A 22,429-nucleotide genomic window follows, 5' to 3' on the forward strand; every position below is an offset into this window, starting at 1 on the left:
TCACCCTCAAACAGGATGCAGCGTAATCTCGTTTGACAGGTATTTTAAATAAATACTCTTGAGTCCGTATGTGCCACTAATATGTTGAACAGCACCTGTGTGAGGCTGTTCTGAAGCAGTGGTTTAGAAAATAACAAAGAAGTATTTCAATAATGATAGAAGGCATAAATCAGATTTATTGGCATCAGTTGTTTTTTTTACACATACTGTCTGTACAGTTTGCAAGTTAAATCAATATTGTACAACAGGAATATGCAAAAAGTCACACATTTTAAGTTATTAATGATGATATATTCACAGGCCAACATGTGTCATCTTACAGAGCTGCTTCCCGGAGGCCATTTCTCACTTATTTGGCAGCAGAGAAGTCGTAGAGAGAGTGCAGGTGGGCTCTGTCACTGCTCATCTGGCTACTTGTGTTTCACTTCATAGTCAAGTCAGCTCATCTAGTTTTGCTTCAGCTTCACCTCTCTCTGACTGCTGTTTCATCTCTGCGTCACTTTGACTGGTGTAAAACACGGATACATCAGAGGCATTGTGGGTACAGGAGTCTGAACCCTGTAATCAGCAATAACAACGATGTCATAGGGTTACAGGTAACACTTTATAATAACCATTTATAAATGGTTCCGTTGATAGTTAATTAAACTTAGTTAATAGTTATTTTACTGTTAACAAACAATGAAATGATAATTAATAATGTTTACTAATTACTATGTTATTGTTAACCGTTTATTTTTGCACACAACATTTGATATACTATATATATAGTTATTTGTTTTTGATTACCAAATGATTGTAAATCTCTAAGAAATTGAAACATTACATAGATAGATATTTGTAACTCTTTGTTAATGGTTAATCGGTTTGTAAACCGTCTATAAACATTATTTGGATGGCTATTATAAAGTTGCAACTGATGATTATAATACCTCGTTAAATGGTTAATAAATACTTTGTAAAGCGTCTATAAACATTATTTAGATAGTTAATACTTTGTCAACGGTTAATAATTGGTTTCTGGTCCATCTATCTATATAATGTTTATAGATACATACAATTTCTTAAAAGTTTACAAATCATTTGGCATCACTAACAAGTACTGAATATAGTATATAAAATGTTATGTGTGCAACAATAAACTTAATAGTTTACTTATGTAATGAGAATGTAATTGTTCGTCTCTTATCAGCTATGACACAATATAGAATTTATAAACTAATTATTTCACAATACACAAACTAATGATTAAATAACATAAATTACAAATAATTAGCAAACATGAATTATCGTTGCATTGTTTGTTAACAGTGAAATAACTATTAACTAAGTTTAATTAACTATCAATTTATCATTTGTAAATGATGGTTATCATGGTGTTACCAGGTAACATCACTTGCTGATTTACCTGTCGTAGGTAGGTATGGGATCAGCTGACTTGGCGTCAGGCTAGTGGCACAGCTTTGAATCTTGGGCTAATACCTGATTTCAAACACACTTCTTGAGACAAACAAATAAAAGAATAGTTTTTCTAAAACTTAAAAATTAAACGGATCATTTACTGTCATCATCATCATCATTCGTAGTGTAGGGATTTAGCAGTTCAAATGTCACTATTGCTCTGGCTGCCAAATAACCCATAAGCAAGTCATTTAAACAAGAGCTGCAACAATTAATAGATGAATTTGCAACTAGTCGTAATAATCGATTAAAGCTAGGGTTGGTAATCTTGAGAAACTAGCAAGAGTACGCTAGATTTTAAAAATGATCCACCTCGAAAACCCAGCCCAGTGTTGCCAACTCTTTTCCAATGAAAGTAGCTAGCAGCACTAGCTCCAAAAATCCCTACATCTAGAGAGAAAGTCACCAAGTCGGCAACACTGACAGTCCGTCCCGTCAGGCCTCCCTCCAAAGACACTCCCCCAAAATTAGCATTATGAACATAAACAACGAATTGTTCGTACTCACAGCTGCTAAACTAGCACCTTAAGGAAGACTCTGGTGATGCGCAATGAGTGCACGGGGAGAGTGCGATCAGGCAGGTAGGTAGGTAGACAGGTAGCCTGTCCAATCATAACATTCGGGCCGAATGACATGATTGGACGGGTTTATTACAGTCCTGACACAGTCACAGATGCTGGATTTTTTTTGTCTTTTTTTTTTTGTCAGAGCATTTGATTTATTGATTGCTGTCAGGATGTAATGAGAATTTCAACAAATATAACAAAATGTTTTTGAGTAAGATTACCAACCCTACCTTTAATTGTTTAACAGGCATTTTAGATTTTAATATTTTCTGACATTTTATAGACGAAACGGTCAATCAAGAATTCAATTGATTTAGAGATGAGATTAATTGATGATGAAAAGAATTGTTAGTGGCAGTCCTAATTTAATCCGTACTAAAGGGCACCGCAGCCTTCTAGACCCTGCGCCTCAGGGAACCTATCCTTGTGATGAATAAATCCTACGTAAAGTGTCGGTGGCCAATTTAGCAGCATCGCCCATCTCTGTCGAAGCATCTGCTGGCATTAAATAATTGAAAATGGGTGACCTTTAAGAACTAGAAATCACGGTTTTCAGAAGGAAGCATTGGCAGCCTTTCACAGATGTTTGACTGAAGACAGGCGTTCACAATGGATCACTTTTTTAACTCTTTGTAGTGCAGATAAAGTCCCTTCATGGCTGTCTGAAGAGGGAAAATCCTATTCACTGCTTTTCTTTTTACCACAAGACCTGATCTTTGCCAGAGTTACAAAAACTGAATCTCTTGTGAATTTGTAAACAAAGGTGATACCATAATTTGTAAAAAAAATTAAACTTTTCTCAGTGATGACATCACACTCAAAATGCACAGTAAAGCCTGACATCAACATTATGGCAACATCTCTGATGTATAGCCTAAGAAATAGATTGCCATCACTCGGTATGGTGTCTCTATTCTCAATGTCATTAAAAGCAACATTTAAAATAAAATGAAAAAATGTGCGTCTTTAATTAAACAAGCCGACCAAACTCTGGCTATCACATTCTCTTCACACTACCATCAGCTCTTTCTTGTGCTATCGAAACAGGCCTTTTGTTTTAAAAAAAAAAAAAATCCCAACGTTGATAGAAAACAGTGTTCGGCACAACAGGGAGATTAGCCTTTTTCATTTTATCTGAAGCGAAACAAATGGCGTCAGATTAAGAATTAGGAATTATGGCATGTGGAGAACAGTGTCATCTCTAATCTTTAGTGTGTTCACAACATGTTTGGGACGAGCCCAACAGATTAATCTGTCCACACGGATTAGTGCAAGTTATGTTTTCAGAGTTGATCTTTAGAGTGATGTGTGGGGAGGTGTTTTATAGCACACTTCATGTTTCTTTGGAGAAACCTCTCTCAGTCAGCAGCCCTTTCAATCAATCATCACCCAGCTCACCTAAACAATACAACTAGTAAACTCTCTAAAGCCATTAAAGGGATAGTTTGGGTGTTTTGAAGTTGGGTTGTATGAGGTGCTTCTCCATAGTTAGTGTATTGCCTACAGTAGATGACGGTCGGCACGCCCCCAGTTTGGAGAAACAGACAGCAGTACCAGCACGGGAGCAAAGCAATGCACTGCTGTGGACGGGGGCAACAGCAAAACACATTTTAGACACCTAAAAAAAAGGCTCATCTAAAAAAAATATCAGTTTAGGTGTACGCTATATTTAGAATATTTTCACTGCTTTACCTTGCCGTGAGACATACAGTCTCCGATGGGGAACCGAAGCTGTTATCTATGCTCTTGCCAAAGAAACCAGACTCCATTGAAAAAAAAAAGTAATTTTATCTTGCATCCCGATCAATGCAGCGGTAAGACCAGCAACTTCTGTGTTCTGCAAGGTCAAATTACAGATTTGGAGTCTGGTGGCTTTGGCTAAAGCATAGATGGATATGCCCATTAGAAAGGGCTGTTTGACGGCAAGGTAAAGCAGTGAAAATCTTCTAAATATAGTGTACATTTAAAATGATATTGATTTGTTTTAGGTGAGCCTTTCTTTTAGGTGTCTAAAATACATTTTGCTGCTGCCCCCGTCTACAGCAGTACATCGCTTTGCTCCCGTTCTGGCACTCCTGTCTATTTCTCGAAACTGGGGGCGTGCCGACCGCCATCTACTGTAGGTAATACACTGACTATGGAGAGGCACCTCATACAACCCCACTTCAAAACACCGAAACTATCCTTTTAACAAGCTCTTTTTGAATGATGCTGCTTTTCCCTAAAATTGGCACAGTTTCAGACAGCACTGAAACAGCATCTGTATTGGGTTAGACTTCCCAATACAATGTGACCTACTCATCAACTGTATTGTATTGGTACTGGACAGTTTTCTGTCAATACTGAAATACTGTTACTGTTATAAGAGAAGACCTGGGGAGAAGGCAAGTGGAGAGGAAAATACCCTGCCACTGTTTTATATGGCTTATCAGCTTGTGCTGGAGTATTCTTACGGTTACTGGTTATGGTAATTACCATAACACTATTCAAAGCTGTTATCACTGCAAATAGCTGTGTGGCAGTTTAAGTGTCGTCATTAATGCTTTTCAGTAGAGCATGGCTAGCAATGGGACTTGGGCAAATCCCAATGACATCATTTAGAGTACCTGTGCACAGATCTGCAGCTACACTACCCCTCTGTCCAGCAAACAAAGACCAGACCTGTATATAACATCCCTTCTGATATAAATCATACAAGTAGAAAACAGTGTTGGGCTCATATTAACATTCATTAAGGACTCTGGCGGTTGTGAACCTCTATTTCCAAATATGACTATACTGTCCCCTGGTTAGTATCGTCGCCCTCCATCATGGAGCAGCACCACACGAGTTTAAGAAGTCACATATAGACTGGATTGAAATGTCATGGGTTTCAAGGGTTTGCATATTTGTGCTGTTGTCCTCTATAGGACAGATGGCAGTATTTCTCGGTTAGGTGTTACACAATAACACAATGTTGACAAAAAAACTAGGCCTACAACATTTTAGCGAAAACCACGCTTTTTTGTTTTGTTTTGTTTTTAACTCCATGTTCTGTTGACAAGCCAAATCCTTTTTGAAAAGTGTGTCAATCCTTCCTCGTGCACTGGTCCCCAGTGATCTGGGTCCTAATGTCAAAGTTCCCAAAACTGTGAATTGTGTATACAGAATATCCTGGAGTGCAGGAAATACATAATTTCCTGGTTTTGAGGACCCTATCTGCTGGGTGGAGGGATGCGGTCGAGGCTGCCTAATGGCAGTGTGGGAGAAGCAGAGCTGAGGAAGATGCTCCTCTCTGCCGCTCAGCCACTGGATCTCAAGGGAGGCCATTAAGAGAGAACTTCAGCCCCGCAGAGCATTGTGTCAGACCAGAAGGAGCCGGACAGCTGGGTGTGTTTCTGACCTGATGATACCAGCGAGGGTTTTCAAGTGAGAGTCTTCACCAAGTGAAGGGATCTATTAATAACCTCCTCCGTAAGAGGAGGGAATCTTGGACCTGGGACAGCATCGATGGCTGGGATTAGACTTCCACTGGCAAGGAAGGAGGAACATTACAATTCCAGGCAATATCGGATAGGATTTCTGGCTTTGCGTTATGAGTCCAGCCACAGAGAGCCAACACCTACTGGGACAAATAAGGTCTGAGAAAGATGATATCCAACTGAAGACACTCCAGGCTCCAGCTTTCATACAGATAATCACAGGAACGTGGACGAGTGCTTTGGTCGCTTTGGAGGAGGGTTTTTAGGTTCAATCCAAGTATAATCCAACCCAATCAAAACTGAATTACTGATTCATATTCCTTCGCAGCAGGTAGATGCTTGAAGGATTCCTTCTGGATGAAGGTGTTTGAGACTACTGGCCTTATTTTTAATCACATGTAGAACCTCAAGGTCAAGGCAGTCTCGGCTCGGCCCGGCCTTTTCCACTGTCATGACATCCCTTCCCGTGTCATGGCACGTCACATTCAATGTAGGGGATGTCGCTGTAGCGGCGGTCTACTTCCACCCACTGCTGCACGGCCCGGGCCACGATCTCCTCGGACAGCCTCTGGGCGTACTCCAGCAGCACCGGGTTGACCTGAGGGGAGTTCTCCGGGGAGCCTACCTCTGAGTGAACCAAGTAGGCTTTCTCGCCCCTCACTTTGCCTTCCACCTTCTCTGTGGAGTTTGCATTCTGGGCTGCGGAGTCGCACCTCTTGGATTTGACGCACCCCATGCTCTGGAGGATGTAGCATTGATTTACTTTAGGTGTGGGAGATGTGCGGCGGCAATAAGGTAGCGGAGAGTCTTTGGTTCGATTTCTAACTCGCACTTTTCATTTTTGATCGTGGAAGCGAGCGGTCAGTCGGTACATCCCGGGAGCAACTCTGTAGCTGGCTTCTCTCTCTGCTGCGGTCGCCTTTGTGCTCCTGTCATCCACTCCCACTCTCATCCATGACACGATCAGTATTACACAGTGGAGGGTGGTGATTTAGAGGATGGTGCTGGTTGAGGGCGACCGGCTAGGAGGCCCATCCCTGTGTGGGTCTGGTGGTGGCGCTGAAACAGTCAGTCCTGCTCCCTCGCTGGCTCGAACTCATCCCTTCCTCAACTGCAGAGAGAGAGAAAAAAAAGTGGAAAGAGATAGAGGGAGGATTTCAGTGGTTTATTTTCTATCAGTACCAGATGGCGGGAACGAGGAAAAGGATTGTGAACGATTTTCACAGCGGCTGTGGCAACTACGTGACCCCGGCTCCAGCCAGGGTGCCGGCTGGAGGTCGAGGCCTCCGGTGGCTCCCTTCTGCAGGGTCGTATTTAAAACACGCTCTGCTCCTCTTGCACATCAAGTGTTACTCATTCACCTCCCCCCTCTCCTCCTCTATACCTCAGAGTGTTTTATGACTCAATCCCTCGGCCTATTTTGTATTGCATGTATGGCACAGGGACGTCTGTGTCTAGCCTGAGCGCACTGATGCTGTTTTGTTGTAAGCCTGTGTCTCCCATCTGTTCCACTAACCGAGCCTTGCAGCCTGATTCACAATGACAGCTCCCTTTTTCTAGGACTAAGGGGCCTTGGCACACAGCAAACATGTGCTTCATTCAAAAAAGCTGCATGCTGTATAGTCTCTCCACAACATGCAGGCCATGAATGATTTATGCAGAGCAGGGGAGTCTCCCTGTGAGTAAAACCACATTTGGAGGTGCACACAGTCAACACAGGAATCACTGAATCCTCTGCCAGATCTGATATCCTTAAATAGTGGTAAATGTGTCCTAATGTGCACCAAAATGTGAGAGCATCCATCTGACAGACACATGGGATCTGGATTTTTTGAACAACAACAGTGCAACTATGTGAGCCTCAATTGGAAATACTCTGCAAACATGAGATTAGAATGAATATGTCAACAGGATGTGCTGTGATCCTGCAGAGCTGCATGTACATACTTTTAACAGAGTGTGGCAGATGCGTCAGGTTTCTCTCCATTCCAACACCAAATAATCCGACGACAAGAAGAAGAAGAAATAAACCCAAGGTCGTTCAAGTAAATAATAATAATAATCCGGACATCATCATCTGCCCTCTCCTCAGATCTTCACACAGCATCCGAGCGATTCCAACTTATTGATTGTGTGCAAGAAAGAAAATGATGTGCCAAGTTTCTGCTGCTGCTGCTGGCTGGTTTGGTTCCAGTAGGATGATGAAGCGCTCCGCTTCACATTTCCAGATGATCTCTGAGTGGTAGTAAAGATCCCAGACGGCAGCAGACAGTCTCCCTGTTGCCTTCACGCCGGTCGACACCGAATGGAGCTGCTCGGCAGAGAGCAAATCAGATGATGTCTGGACTGAGTTGAGCGCAACGAACGGCGAGCTGCAGGGGGAGAGCGAGTCCAACAGCTGACTGGTGCAACACTGACACCCAGAGGAGACACTCAGAGATACTGCACGGAAATAATGGACCAAAAAAAAGTATCACACTAAATGTGGTGAAAAAAAGAAAATTTGAAGTTATATAAATAAAATAAATAGAATAAATGAAATAAAAATTGTATTATTATTGTCTTGTTTGGGAGTATTAGTTGACTGGACCATAGAAAGTCTAGCTGGTATGCACATTAAAACACCAGCATCCAAGAGCCATTTAACCATTTATTTAGAGAGGATAATGGGTGGTGGATGGATGATGATCTTTCTGTACAAAAAAACAAATGAAATCAATATATTGCCATGCTTACCCCAATTGGAAATAATAAACAATAGTGATCTTACATTATTAATGTATCAACTTCTTAAGGATGAAATACTTTCACATTCTCCACCCGGATCCTAATTATAACAAACACAAGTCAATACCAAATTATACAATATAACAAAATATACAATAACAATCAATCAAAAAGTTATTTTTATAAAACGGTCACTATGTCCTGACAGTAGTGCATGAGACAGGTAATCTGAAAAAAATCATGAGCCTCTGTGTCCTCCGGTGCTCCTAATGGCATCTGCAAGATTTCACAGACCGAAGGAAAATAACCAATCAGAGCAGAGCTGGAGTTCACTTGCGAACTCCGATCAAACGGTCAAACTAGGCAGTGCTGATCAAATATGAATCAATATTCTGTTACTGTAATGCCTATTTCTCTCCTCAAACGAATATTGATTCATATTTGATCAGCGCTGCCTAGTTTGACCGTTTGATCGGAGTTGGCGAGTGACTGACAGCTGCTCAGAGACGGCAAGGCTCCAGCTCGGCTATGATTGGTTGTTTTCCTCCGATCTGTGAAATCTTGCAGATGCCATTAGGAGCACCAGAGGACAAAGAGGCACATGATTTTTTTCAGATTACCTGTCTCATGCACTACTGTCAGGATATAGTGACCGTTTTATAAAAATAACTTTTTGTTAATCATATTTGCTCCACTTCTACCCACTGCTGCTTTAAGTCAAGTCTTTATATAAGTCAAGGCCAAGACAGGAGACTTTGGCCAATCACAGGTCATTTCAGAGAGAGGGCGTTCCTATTGGCTGTTCATTCAACGGAGTTGATCTGTCATTTTACAGCTAAACAGTACACTACAAGATATTTCTGAAAACATTTTATACGAAACATAGGCATTAAAGTAACAGAATATTGATTCATATTTTCAAGAAAGGGAAAAAGTCCAGAGTCCTCGGAAGTTCAAATCAGTGTGATGAAGGTGCTCTTTGGTGAGGTACACAAAGGTTCAGATCTGAACTCTTTAAGAAAAAGAAAAGAAAATATTTTGGACAAGAGCATGCGTACTTCATCACAGCATACAGCTCTCTAGCAAATTCCATAAAAAGGATAATACATTCTAATTGGAATCTCATTAAAAGTGACCCTATTCTTAGGGAAGCTTTGTCCTGCCCCTCCTAAGATCAGTTTCTACACTATGTGACAGGTTAGTGCCCAGCCATCTCCCCGCCAATAATAATAATAAAACTTGGCTTCACCGATCATTGAAGGGTACAGACAAATGTGGCTTTTGCAACCATTGTGCCAATATAAAGGAGTGTAAACAATTCAGTGACCTTAAGACTCATAAGGTGTATGACATCAAAATGTTCATTAACCGTAACATTACTTATGTTGTGTACCGTTTATCCTGTACCTGTGGTTGTTTTTACATCGGCCGGACAAAGAGACGATTGAAAGATAGAGTCTCGGAGCATAAGTATGCAATCCAAAAAGCTCCTTTGAATGACCCTATGGCTAAGCACTTTTATAAAGTGCATAATAGCAATCCAGACAGCCTCATGGTTGAAGGCCTAGAAACCATCAAAAAGAACATTTGGGGTGGTGATCGACTAAAATTATTACTGCAGAGAGAAACTTTTTACATCCACCAAATGAAGGCCACAACATATCCAGGACTAAATGAAGAAACTGATTTTAGTCTGTTTTTGTTGTGGCTCTTATTCATGTGGTCTGGTACTGCTTACATAAATGGTTATATATTATTACTTATTTACTTTTTTTTATCTTGTTATCTGTTATTTTTTATTTTATTTTCATTATTTTCTCTGCTTTCTTGACATCCTGTAGAGCCATCTAGTGACCACATTTTGCACTTGTCACCTGAGAGTTTATTGGCCTTTTGCTCAGGTGTTTGCAATCATCAAATTGTCTGTGTACTCACAAAAGGGAAAGCTGTGTGCTGAGGGTTTTACACCCTGAAGAAAGCTGTTTGTGCCTCTACGCGTGGGTTGTTGTTACCCAATCTGAATGTGTATGTACCAGCATTGTTTTTAGCATTTCATCATGAAATATCCATTTGAATAAAGGCTTTTTTATTTTTTGCCGGAAGAGTGCATTGGACTCCCCCTTTTTTGAACAATTGATTCATATTTGTTCAGAGACGGCAAGGCTCCAGCTCCGCTCTGGTTGGTTGTTTTCCTCCGGTCTGTGAAATCTTGCAGATGCCATAAGGAGCACCAGAGGACAAAGAGGCACATGCTTTTTTTTTTGTTTACCTGTCTCATGCACTACTGTCAGGATATACTGACAGTTTTATGAAAAATAATTTTTTGATTGATTGTGATTGTGTGAGTGATTATATATTTTATTATATTGTATATTTTGGTATTAACTTATGCTTGTTATAATTAGGATCTGGATGGAGAATGTGAAAGTATTTCATCCTTGAGAAGTTGATGCATTAATAATGTAAGATCACTATATACCTCTTGTTTATTAATTCCAGTTTGGGTAAGCATGGCAATATATTGATTTCATTTGTTTTTTGTACAGAAAGATCATCATACATCATCCATCCTCCACCCATTAACCTCTCTGAATAAATGGTTAAACATGATTTTTTTTTTAGATTACCTGTCTCATGCACTACTGTCAGGATGTACTGACAGTTTTATGAAAAAAAAACTTTTTTGAATCATATTTGCTGCAATTCTACCCACTGCTGCTTTAACGCCCTGATATGCATTCCGTGGACTTTATATATTCAGATCTGATAATGGGCTAATTAGTGGTTTATCAGTCCCTGTATTTGGAGCAGTTGGTCTTTGGCATCCAAAGTGTTCAATGCTGTCACACACCTGAGAGAGGTGAGGTGACTCTGAATGCACCTGGGTTCTGTTCAAATGGAGATGTGACTGCTGGTGCATATGATGCACATGTCTGATCTGAATGATGTGAACTTGCCACACGGTGGCACTATCTTCTCATGTGCTACAACCAGGTTTCACCAACGACGATTTGGAGTTGGAGTCCTGCTGGACTTTATCTGTGCTGATTCTCAGCTTCTTAAAGGGGAACCAGATCTAAACAGACGTCACCTCAAGGACTCCACTTGGCTAAAATTGTAAATGTTATTTTTTTCCCTCAAGGATGAAATGTATTTCCACAACCAGGCAGACACCCAGTCGCACCCATGTACCTGCCATCAAAGGCAATTCGCAGTTAAAAAAAAACGCTAATTTGACAAAAGCAGTAGATTTTTAAAGTGTATTAAGAGCACAAACTACACAAATCTTTATTTCATTAATTCACAATATGCAGTAGATGGCCTGTTTTGTTGTTTTGTGTTGATTTGTGGTGATATAACTTCATCAGATTCATCACAAAGTCCCTCTGCGCCCTATACGCTCAAGTCAAGTCCAACTTTATTATCCCACCAGGATAAATCATGTTGCAGCCAGGTATAGAAAACACATTCATCATTACAAAAAAAAACATAATCACATAATGCATCATTCTAGACATATCACAGGGACGAACTGTGTGAAGGATCACTTCAAAATGAGGACAGCACAAACAAGCTGAATGCCAAATACATAAGGTGCTTAAGGTGCCCAGATCACATGCGCAAAAATTCAGAAGCTCATTGCGCAATCACTGTAAGAAAAGTCCATTTATCCATCTGTGGACGCGTTCAACACACAGCTCTCAGTCTCCATCCCTTTATGGTTTGACAAGGAAAAAAAAGTTGTCATGTCAGTCGGTTAAAATTCATTGTTGCCTGTCCAGCCAATCATAGTTTTTGACGACACAAAAGAGGCTAAAGTTGGAGTATAAAAAGGTGTGCGCTAATAAAGTATGATGCCTATCAGTGTGGGACATTAATCCAAACCCAGTCCAGTCCAGTCGCGCATCAGGTCCAGCACACACACACACAGGGATCTCTTTTTGAAACCAAACTTGCACACCTTAAGAGACAATGCATCTGTCTCAGATTGTGCTGTATCTCAGCTTGCTGGTTGCTTTGGGTCCAGTGGTTTTGAGTGACCAAGAGACGCACCAGCAGCCGCCCTCTGCAGCCAGCCCAGGAGAGACGGAGCAGTGCGCCACCTGCGAGGTCCGGCAGCAGATCAAAACCATGCGATTAAACGCGATCAAGTCTCAGATTTTGAGCAAACTGCGAATGAAAGAAGCTCCCAACATCAGCCGAGACATCGTGAAGCAGCTGCTGCCCAAAGCGCCGCCGCTGCAGCAGCTCCTCGACCAGTACGACGTGCTGGGAGATGACAACAAGGATGTGGTGATGGAGGAGGACGACGAGCACGCCACCACGGAGACGGTCATGATGATGGCCACTGAACGTGAGTTTTTTATTTCACTTTGTTGATTTTTTTGCATGTTGAAAAGGTTTGTGTGACTGGACCATACAATTTCTTTTTCTTTTTTTTTTTATCTGTGTCCTGGCACATGAGGTGGAACTATGGAAGCCCATTTGAAGCCCAAAAAATAGAGATCTTAAATCAAAATTATGAGCCACGTTAAAAATTGACTTGTATAATATTGACATGATTTAGTCAAAACTGCATATTATGATATACTCTTATAAGTTTGATTTTTTTTTTTTTGTCGAATTGGGACATTATATCTAAGCAAGTCTTAAAAATATTGATTTCATCATATTCGTGACTCAGAATTTGTTTGAGTAGTTTTTACTTGAATTTAAGACGTCTCCAAAATAAGCTTTTACGCACGAGACAGAGCGCACTGGAGACGCTATAAACAGTCTTTATTTTGACAACACATATCTTTACTGGGTTTTTATAGTGGAAATGTGAATAAACCAACATCACCAAGATGTAAAACTGGATATGGGTCGGTGCGTTTTGGCACATGCACAGCGCGCGCGTCATGGAGAGTTTTCTAAACTTTATTATCACCTCTTCCAGAGTTCAGGGATCAGAATCAGTATCAGAGCCAGAATCAGAATGGTGTTTATTGCCAGGTGTAAGAGGTAAACACTAGGAATCTGCTTTGGTTTTGTTGGTGCAAATGAGCAGTATAATAACAAAAGAATAGATAAAAACGTTAGAATAAAATAAGAATAAAAAAAATGCAATTTCTACCAATATACAAACTAAGTTATAAACAAAAATAAACATGATATAAACAGATAGTACAAATGTTTATTTATTTACTATATCTGTAAAAGTCAACCTCACATGGTCATTAAACCTTTTTCTCTCTCCCCTATCTCTCTCTCTCTCCAGCCGCGTCCATCGTCCAAGTGGCTGAGGAACCAAAGTGCTGCTTTTTCTCTTTTTCTCCAAAGTTTCAAGCCAGTCGAATAGTCCGGGCTCAGCTCTGGGTTCATCTGCGACCGGCCACCGAGGCGACCACCGTGTTCCTGCAGATCTCCCGCCTGATGCCGGTCACAGACGGGAGTAGGCACATCCGCATCCGATCCCTGAAGATCGACGTGAACGCCGGGCTCAGCTCCTGGCAGAGTATAGACGTCAAACAAGTGTTGACTGTGTGGCTGCGGCAGCCGGAGACCAACTGGGGCATCGAGATTAACGCCTTTGATTCCAGGGGAAATGACTTGGCCGTGACCTCCACAGAGCCTGGAGAGGAAGGACTGGTGAGATGAACACTCATTTCAACATTAAACTGAAACCTTGTGATGATCAAGTATTACAAGAAGTGATAACTAGCAGTTCATCTCATATACAGTAGGTACACGTACAGGACTGAATGGTGTTGGTGGCAGAGTTGCAGCAGCTGAAATGAGCTCATTAGATCTGGGACTCTTGTGCTAATCAATGTGATTGCTATTGTAATAGATTACAATAATTGGACCATCCTGTATGAAATAAAATTCATTTTTAAAAGTCTAATTTGGTTTTTAAAACAAAACACATTCTCATACCTGCACATAGTCAGAGCAGGCTCAGGTCCAGGGAATGGCTCATGTGCTACAGGCCCGTCCACACCTGGTTCTTGGCTTCATTGTATTTCAATAAGCCATCTATATACATGGAGGTTTGTGTCTTCAACAATGACAAAATGAAACACAAAAAAATTTAAGATTATAGTGTACTTACTGATAAAAGAATGAACAGTAAATGAATCAAATAAAATGGTAAAATAGCACATTTATTTCACCTATCAGCAAAAAACAAGCTCAAAGGTTTTAACTTTGGGCTTTCTAGAGGTTTTACTGTGCAGAGAGGCTTTGCACAGTCAGCAGGTGGTTAAACATTCATGCATTTCATGGCTGCTGGAAGAGGGAATCAAGATTTAAGACTTTTGAAAGCTGTTAATCAACACAGACTCCATGCAGGCGCACACCTGCATTTGGACAAATTCCCAGTCCACATAACCTCAAATGGTATTGCTTGATTACATAAAAGTTCACCTGCCCCACATTCCTTCAAGTATTCTGTGTGATTGTGCAAATCAGAGTAATTGCCTGCACACACACACACACACACACACACACACACACACACACTGCTGCTATCAATGACAAACACTTGTCATACGTCCCAAATACTGGCACAGGGCTCTGAGGCAATTAGAATACCTAGACGTCTGTGGTTAACCAACCGTCGGATGATTCAATTTCTCTAAAACTCAAAGTTTCATAATATTATCGTGCCATGTTTGAAAACCGGCAGCCAAAAGGGCACCAGGTTAAAAGATGTAAGGCGAATGCTGTCATCCGCCTCCTTTTGCAAACCAGCTATTTTTCAAAGTATTCATACGCCGCTCTGTCGTTGCAGCAACCGTTCATGGAGGTGAAGGTCTCAGAGGGCCCGAGGCGTGCCAGGAGAGACGCGGGCCTGGACTGTGACGAGAACTCTCCAGAGTCCCGGTGCTGCCGTTATCCGCTCACGGTGGACTTTGAAGACTTTGGCTGGGACTGGATTATTGCCCCAAAGCGCTACAAGGCCAACTATTGCTCCGGGGAGTGTGAGTACATGCACTTGCAGAAGTATCCGCACACCCACCTGGTGAACAAGGCCAATCCCAGAGGGACCGCGGGCCCCTGCTGCACCCCCACCAAGATGTCGCCCATCAACATGCTCTACTTTAACCGAAAAGAGCAGATCATCTATGGCAAGATCCCTTCCATGGTGGTGGACCGTTGTGGATGCTCTTGAGTTGTGACGGAGACCCTGGCGAGAGGGAGGCGAGGACGGAGGGGCTGTGGCTCAGTCCGGCCTCCGACTTCAGACTTTTTGACACAACCAATCCACCAGTTCCAATGCTTTCCTGCAGAACACGGAGCAATAGAACCAGAGTAGAGGCCACAAACAGCCCGACCTTCCCGCAGGGCAGCGCTTTCACAGCCACCATAGCTCTTACTTTTCTTTCCTCCGTCAACTGTGTCATTTAGCCATAGAGGCTTGAAGTCAGATGGATGCAGAAACATACACACACATGCTGGACCTTGGAGTGAATGTAGACAGAAATGATCAAAGTTATCCAATGTCTCTGTGTTCTGTGCTGTCCATTTATTACCCACATGCCGACCGATTATACTCGTACGCCATCTACTCCACTCCACTCGTAGCCAACATACAAGCTATTACACTTTTTGCTAAGCTATGTGTTTGTGATAATCATTTTTCAAGTTATGTTTTCAGAGTGAAACCAGGAATCCTCATGGACTTTTTGAAAGGGCTTGGAAAAACACAGCTGGAGACTAAAGTGATATTTCACACTGGTAGAACATGATTTAGTACACATAGGAGTCAATAAAAGGATGAAAACTGGCTACATGGCAAACCCTTATTAACTCCTATACATTATTACTGCCATTTATAAAAAAAACAAACAATGCAACATTACTAATTTGGAAAACTAGACACAGATCATTATCTTTCTTGTATTGGATCATATTTTAAGTTCTAATTTTGGGCATAAAATCCTAAACGCAGATGGTGACGTCATTCCTGAGATCCTACTGACACAAAAATGTTCCACCAGGGTGAAGTACCACGTTAGGTCTCGACACGTCTTCATGTACTCTACAGCAACATACCTGACCGAGGAGCCTTCTGGCTCAGTCATAATCTTCACAATCCAAACCAAACAGCCTGACCTGCCCGATACACTTGAATTATTCTGATTGTAAATTCACATTACTGGACAGAAGGACTTGAACTGAAGGCACAATGAATGCAGCCTACAAAATGAAAAATGTGTTTAAGACAGAGATTGTATCGAGATGTATGGATGTTGAGATCATGCTTAAACTCTTGTCTTACAAACAACACAGTTTGCACTATGGCACACCAATAGAAAGAATTGGTTGCTACAAAAAGTTGTAAAAACTGATTTTGATATGTTTGCTAATTTGTATTGTATACATATGCCATTGTTTCCATTAGGAGTTGCCTTTCTAAAACCACCTGTTGGTAAATGTATAAAACCACAAGCTAGCAAGATACAAGATGTAATACAGCAACTCTATATACTTGTTTTAACAAATAAAGTTTCTATCTTGTTTGTTGAGTTCTGTTTCTTTGAGTGTTTTGTTCCTGCGTTACATTCAGACAGTATGTCCTACCAACTGCACTTCACAAGAAGCAAGTATGCTCACTTTCTATAAATCTGAGCTTTAAGGCCATACTGTTGCATTTAAGGTATATTCCTGGAATACGTGGAGGACGCAGTGTCTTCTTGCGTTCAATTTCTCCATCATACACAATATGAAATCACCACTTGCAATCATTAAACATAATTTTACTGCAGTTTATCAAAAGATTAAGACTGTCTTAGTATCTAGAGTGGCTTCAGAGATAACTGAGTGTCAATCTGCTGACTCAGATCAAATACAAACTTGACGTTGCAGTATCACAACACAACAACCTGAACCTGAACATCGCAGCATCATTTCACACTTCAGCAGCTGAGAATCTTTATGTCTTCAACAAATGGTGTAAACTGATACAAGCTAAGTGTGTGTGTGTGTGTGCACTGGCTGCACTGGTGTGTGTGTGTGTGTGTGTGTGGAGAACATTAATGACAACACACACACACTGTCTACCTGACTACACTTGCACAATCCCATCACCATAAGCCTGCTTTATCGCAAGTGTGATTCAGCCCAGTTTCCCTAACTTTGCTTTTTTTTTTTTCTCCAGTGAAGGGATGTTGAAAGTGTTGCTGTCTAATGAGAGGATGTGAACTCTGGTGCGCTCTGACAGCATGACCTATTCGACTGACGGCCTCATTGAGGCTTGACTTCCGCCCAGTAGAGGGCGAATTGAGCACTGCCCCCGAGAGCCACTTCCTTTCCTGCTGAGAGCTGGAAAGTTGCCATGACGATCGGCCACAGCAGAGAGCAGACTCCGGGTAGAGTGGATCCACAGAACCGCTTTTCCCCCCCGGGGAAGGTTTTTTAGATTCCACCCTTCTCTGTTTGCTGGTGACGGGGGGTAAAAACGTCTGAAAAGATCTGTAAACAAGAGAAACGTAAAATGTTAAATACCAAATTCAATATGAGCTTTATTAATTAATGCAGATTTAACAGCACAGGAACAGAAACAATTTATAATCTGTAATCTCCATCCTCGTATGTGTTGCTACAACTGTGCTGTCTCCATCTGCAGTTTGACATGGGCATGAACTTCTTATGAGTCTAATACTCTCCAACAGTTTCCAACTCTCTACTTCCACATTATTACTAATGACGCGTGTCTCAAAAATCAGCATTTGCTCCCAGGTGCCATGTATAAATGTCAGTTATACTTGTTTTCGTAACTTTCCAGCACTAAAGTTTTAATTTTACTCAACTTTGTGACTTAACATTTAAAGGGACCGTATGTAAGTTTTTTTTACACGTATAAACGTTTTTTTAATCATTTTTTATTGGCAATGTGTGAACAGGTTGTAACCTAACCTAAAAAATGAGACCTTTTGCGACTGTTTGGGTTTCACCCTGTAGACTGCTTTTAATGTGAAGAACGTGGGTCCGTTTTTTCCAGGAAAGTACAACGGATGTGACGTCATGCGCGTCTGCGAGTGTGTTTACTCTCTTCAGCTCCACCTCAGGACTAACATTGTAACATTCGGTTAGAAATGGAGTCCGCCAACGCCAACGACCAGCCCCCAACTCAGACTCCAACACAAACTCCATGAAAGCACAAAAAAACAAAGTTATATCTAGTGAAGCCTGTCTTGCAAAACAGGAATGTGACCGACGTCGAAGGGGAAAACTAGTGTTGTGGGAGTGATTGTGCACGTGGGAAGTGAGTGGTGAAACAAGAGAGAGCAGGCGCCGGCGAAACGAGCGAGAGAGTTAGTTTAGCTCTGAGAATATCAAGTGAATATTCATTGGAAGTTACAGGTTGTGCTGAAATAAATGCTGCAGCTCCTCAAAACCAAAAGAGGTTTCCCGTGTCTTGTTTCCTGCTGCTGAGTGAAGTGATGGGGCTCCGAAGCGAGTAATATTATAAACTCCGACCAAAACTATGGTGTCTCCCCTGTTCCTTCTTACCACGGTCGGAACACTAGGATCAACATCGGCCGAGCCTTCGATTCATGGAGGGACCTTTGTTTGGTAAGCTAACATTACTGCCAAGCATGTGAAATATAGAGTGATATTGTGGTTTTAGCTGGCTAATGTTGCTAATGTTAATCAACATGATGCCTGTCAATCACATTCAGTCTTGTGTGTGTCGCCTCACTGTGTTGACCGATGCTCGCTCTTGTCTATGTAGTGCGAGCACCGGTGCGAGGGGTTGGTTGTGCCACTTTGGAGGGACCAAGTCTCATAGGGATTTTTTTTAAAGGTCTTTGCCCTTAGTGTTGGAAAATGCATGATAGCATTGCAGCAATGGTAGCTTTCTATGTGCTATCACTCCTTTTTTCATCACTCCTTCATTAAAATTTGTCCATCTTTTTCGCCATTTGATCCGGTATAAAAGAGGGAAACCAACACAATATCATAAAGTCATATATCATTGTAAAGCTTAGACTATAATCTATCCTTCAGTCACATTGACATGACACTGAGGTCAAGAGAATTTGACCTTTGACCTCTAATGCTGCAATGGGGAAAATTCTGAATGCCACTCCAAATGACCTTATAACTAATAAAATAATAGATAGAGAATTAATTTCTTAGGAAAGTTTTTTGAGTATTTGTATTATTTTGTGAAAGCCATTTACAAACTGCCCCAATAACAGAATCCAATGCAAAGTTCTGAACATTCTATCAGATACAAACTTCACAGAGTTACGTTTACTCTGATAAGAAATGTTGTTATTGTTGTTAGTCATATAATATATAATTTTAAAGCTCTTTTTGTCCATGGGCACATCAGATCAATATGAAGTTAGTTATAAGGTCATTTGGAGTTGCATTCAGAATTTGCCCCACGGCGGTCAAATTTTGGAGGTCTGGCTCATGGACTAATAGAGTCCCTTTAAATGTTACAGCTGTGTTTATAAATCCCAAGTTTGAGGCATTTCTTCCTCTTCAGATAGTGAACATGTGAAAAAAGAAGAGCTATAATAAAAGAAATTGAATGTGATGAGCCTATCAGCATTGTTCTTTTCACTTCAGCTAAAGGTACAGCTGTAAACAGCGTGCACCAGTATGAGCTGCTCTGATTCTGCCACGTTCATCATACCCAGGTGTATCATTTCATTCAGTTCTGTCCCGCAGTAATTGCTGCTGTCTGCTTGTTTCAAGCTACTTTGCGAACAGGAGCTGGGAAACGTCTTGACTGAGCATCGCTACATCTGTCAAGAGTCAGACCCTGGAGGACTGTATCCGCCAGCGACATTCCACCTCTGACAGGTGAGGAAGTGAGAGTGAGAGAACGGGAAGAAGGATGTTAGGGGGTAAAGGAATAGTCCAAGGCAGCTGGAGACCCCGTTATTGGACAGGATTCCTGTTGTGTAAAGTTAATAGAATTTGAATGGATAGAACTTGTATCCCTCTTCATGAATGGTCATTAAATGATGCGTGATATAGCTGCCTAATAATAATATGAAAACGGATTCTGGTTATTGGATACTGAGAAACAAAATGTTTATTTTGCACCCTTAGAACACAAAGTTTATTTACCCACAAAAAAAAATCTAATTTTCCTACTTACCCATTGTGTATTGTGGCCAAAGTTTTTTATTATTATTATTTCTGCAAGATTTTAGATTTGTGGTGCTCAACGCATAAAAAATATACATTTAAACAACTCCACAGCAGCATCTCTTTCCAGAAAAAGTGGAATACACAAAACTTAACATTTTTCTTTGGGATCTATTCGCTACCAAAGGTAAAAGTTCAAAAAGTGAGGGGTTATCCAGAGTAACCAGCTCGTTTCTGCAAAGACACACTTGAGAGATTGTGATCTTTTGATGGGTTGTGGCCAAACTGTGAGCTGCAGATATCTAACAAGACTAAGAGTCTACAGCCACACTCTGAGCCTGCACTTGGGCTCAACAGTACTAAATGCTAAAGTCAGCATGCTAACATGGGCACAATGACAATGTTAACATGCTGAGGGGAAGAAAATAATGGAACAAAACAACCGACTGACCAGCATCCCTAGAGCCATGCCGCTACCATGGCTAAAATTAATACAAAAGCACAATACCAATATCCATATCTATAACTAAAAGCAGTTCAGAATGTGCTTGGAAAAAGGCTTACAAACAAACCTTGCTGTGATAAAAGGTGTATAAGAGTTGTGATACTCTTACCTCAGTGGATCCCTAGTCATTACAATGTATCCTGTGGGAAATATGGATATATGTACCAAACTTCATGGCAATCCATCCAACAGCCAACTAGACATTTGACCCAAAACTTGATTGGTCTCATGGTGGCACTAGAAAAGTCAGGGGATAATCAAAGTCACCAGTATTCATCCTCTGGGGAACAGGAATGTCCGCAGAAAATGTCATTGCAATCCGTATTATCTAATTCAGTCTGGACCACACCGACCAGCCTTGCTATCTAATGTATGTTAATCTACACATTTCTGTGAGTAAGCAGAATGCAAGAGACACTGGACCCAGGTCTATTTCAGGAAGGTCTAATAGGTCCCTAGAGAAGGTCAATGTCTGCAGGTCAAGACACCTGACAGATGATAGCAGCAATTCAAGAGAGCTATCACTTCTAGAGACCTTTCCAGGAATGTGCGATGTATGGATGAAGACGAGTTGAACTTGACACGAGAGGCCGTCGTCAAAGAACCAGGACCAGAACAGAAAACTTGTCTTAGCTGGGTGAAAAGATGAGAAAACTAAAGGTCAAAGTTGGTGAAGTGTACCTGTTTTAAAGCAGTGATTCTCAAAATGGGGTCAATGAAATAATTTGCTATAAATTATAAAATTGTGCTGTATCATTAAAAAGTACATATCTACAGATGGGGACCATTTGCGCCAATAAAACAAGCATATTGTGTTCATTATTCCCACTCAGGTTAGCTTTGGGCCAATAGAAACTCTGATATGACTGTGACACATCACGTCAATCTGTCATGAATCAGTCACTTCACTCAGGGTGCAACCAAGCGCCGGTCTTTGATGCCAATATTTGTAGTGGCCAAACGGCGGTACTACAACTTCCGTGTCCGTCACGTGATGCCATTGGGCCCAAAAAGAAAAAAATGTCCCCTTAGACTTACATTGGGAAAGAGACGTCTGCAACTCAGCGGATCATTTTTTTTTAAGTGAATCAACTTCCCAGTATGAACACTCTAATAGTCCTTATTTAAATCATTAGGTCCTAAAAGTTGTAAAATGCACTAATAGCTGAATTTAGAGTTATTTCCCTTCCTCCATTCATGTGAATGAGGCCCAGACCGAGGCTGGAGCGAGGGCTCGGAAGCGGAGTTAGTAAGCCGTGACGACAACGTGACGGTTGTGACCCTGTGACCGAGCCATGTGACCGAGCGGACGCAGTATGCGGAAGATCGTCGGGAGATCCAGGTACTTTTCCAGTCGGAAGTCGAGCCATTTTGGCATCATGCGCCACTGAGCAACTTTCATAAGTATGAACGGGGCCCCACCTCCAACGCTGTATCCAGTTCTCTCAATACATCCACGGGTGCAACGAACCATTCCAGCTAGATACGTAGCTGGCGAGCATGGAGAAATATTTGAGTGACGCTAAGCCCAAACTAGCTAAATCGAGAAAATCTGATGACAGTTATATCAACTTTGGTTTTATTGAGAACAGTGACGGAAGTCCAAAATG

At 41.3% G+C, this 22,429-nt stretch overlaps 2 protein-coding genes across 2 annotated transcripts; one reads left to right on the top strand and one right to left on the bottom strand.

Annotated features, from left to right (window-relative positions):
• Nucleotides 1–4,326: 4,326 nt before the first annotated feature.
• Nucleotides 4,327–7,797, bottom strand: akap19 (A-kinase anchoring protein 19). The gene is made up of 2 exons (XM_074658359.1): nucleotides 7,436–7,797; nucleotides 4,327–6,599 (listed from the first exon to the last, which is right to left on the bottom strand). The coding sequence occupies exon 2, from the start codon at nucleotides 6,222–6,224 to the stop codon at nucleotides 5,958–5,960; it is 267 nt and encodes an 88-aa protein (XP_074514460.1). The 5' UTR covers nucleotides 6,225–6,599; nucleotides 7,436–7,797; the 3' UTR covers nucleotides 4,327–5,957.
• Nucleotides 7,798–11,913: 4,116 nt separating this feature from the next.
• mstnb (myostatin b) lies at nucleotides 11,914–16,728 on the top strand. Its single transcript, XM_074658360.1, has 3 exons — nucleotides 11,914–12,569; nucleotides 13,476–13,846; nucleotides 14,991–16,728. The coding sequence occupies exons 1-3, from the start codon at nucleotides 12,188–12,190 to the stop codon at nucleotides 15,369–15,371; spliced, it is 1,134 nt and encodes a 377-aa protein (XP_074514461.1). The 5' UTR covers nucleotides 11,914–12,187; the 3' UTR covers nucleotides 15,372–16,728.
• Nucleotides 16,729–22,429: the final 5,701 nt, after the last annotated feature.

This window comes from Sebastes fasciatus, chromosome 14 (genome assembly GCF_043250625.1).
Source record: "Sebastes fasciatus isolate fSebFas1 chromosome 14, fSebFas1.pri, whole genome shotgun sequence".
Taxonomy (NCBI): Eukaryota; Metazoa; Chordata; class Actinopteri; order Perciformes; family Sebastidae; genus Sebastes; species Sebastes fasciatus.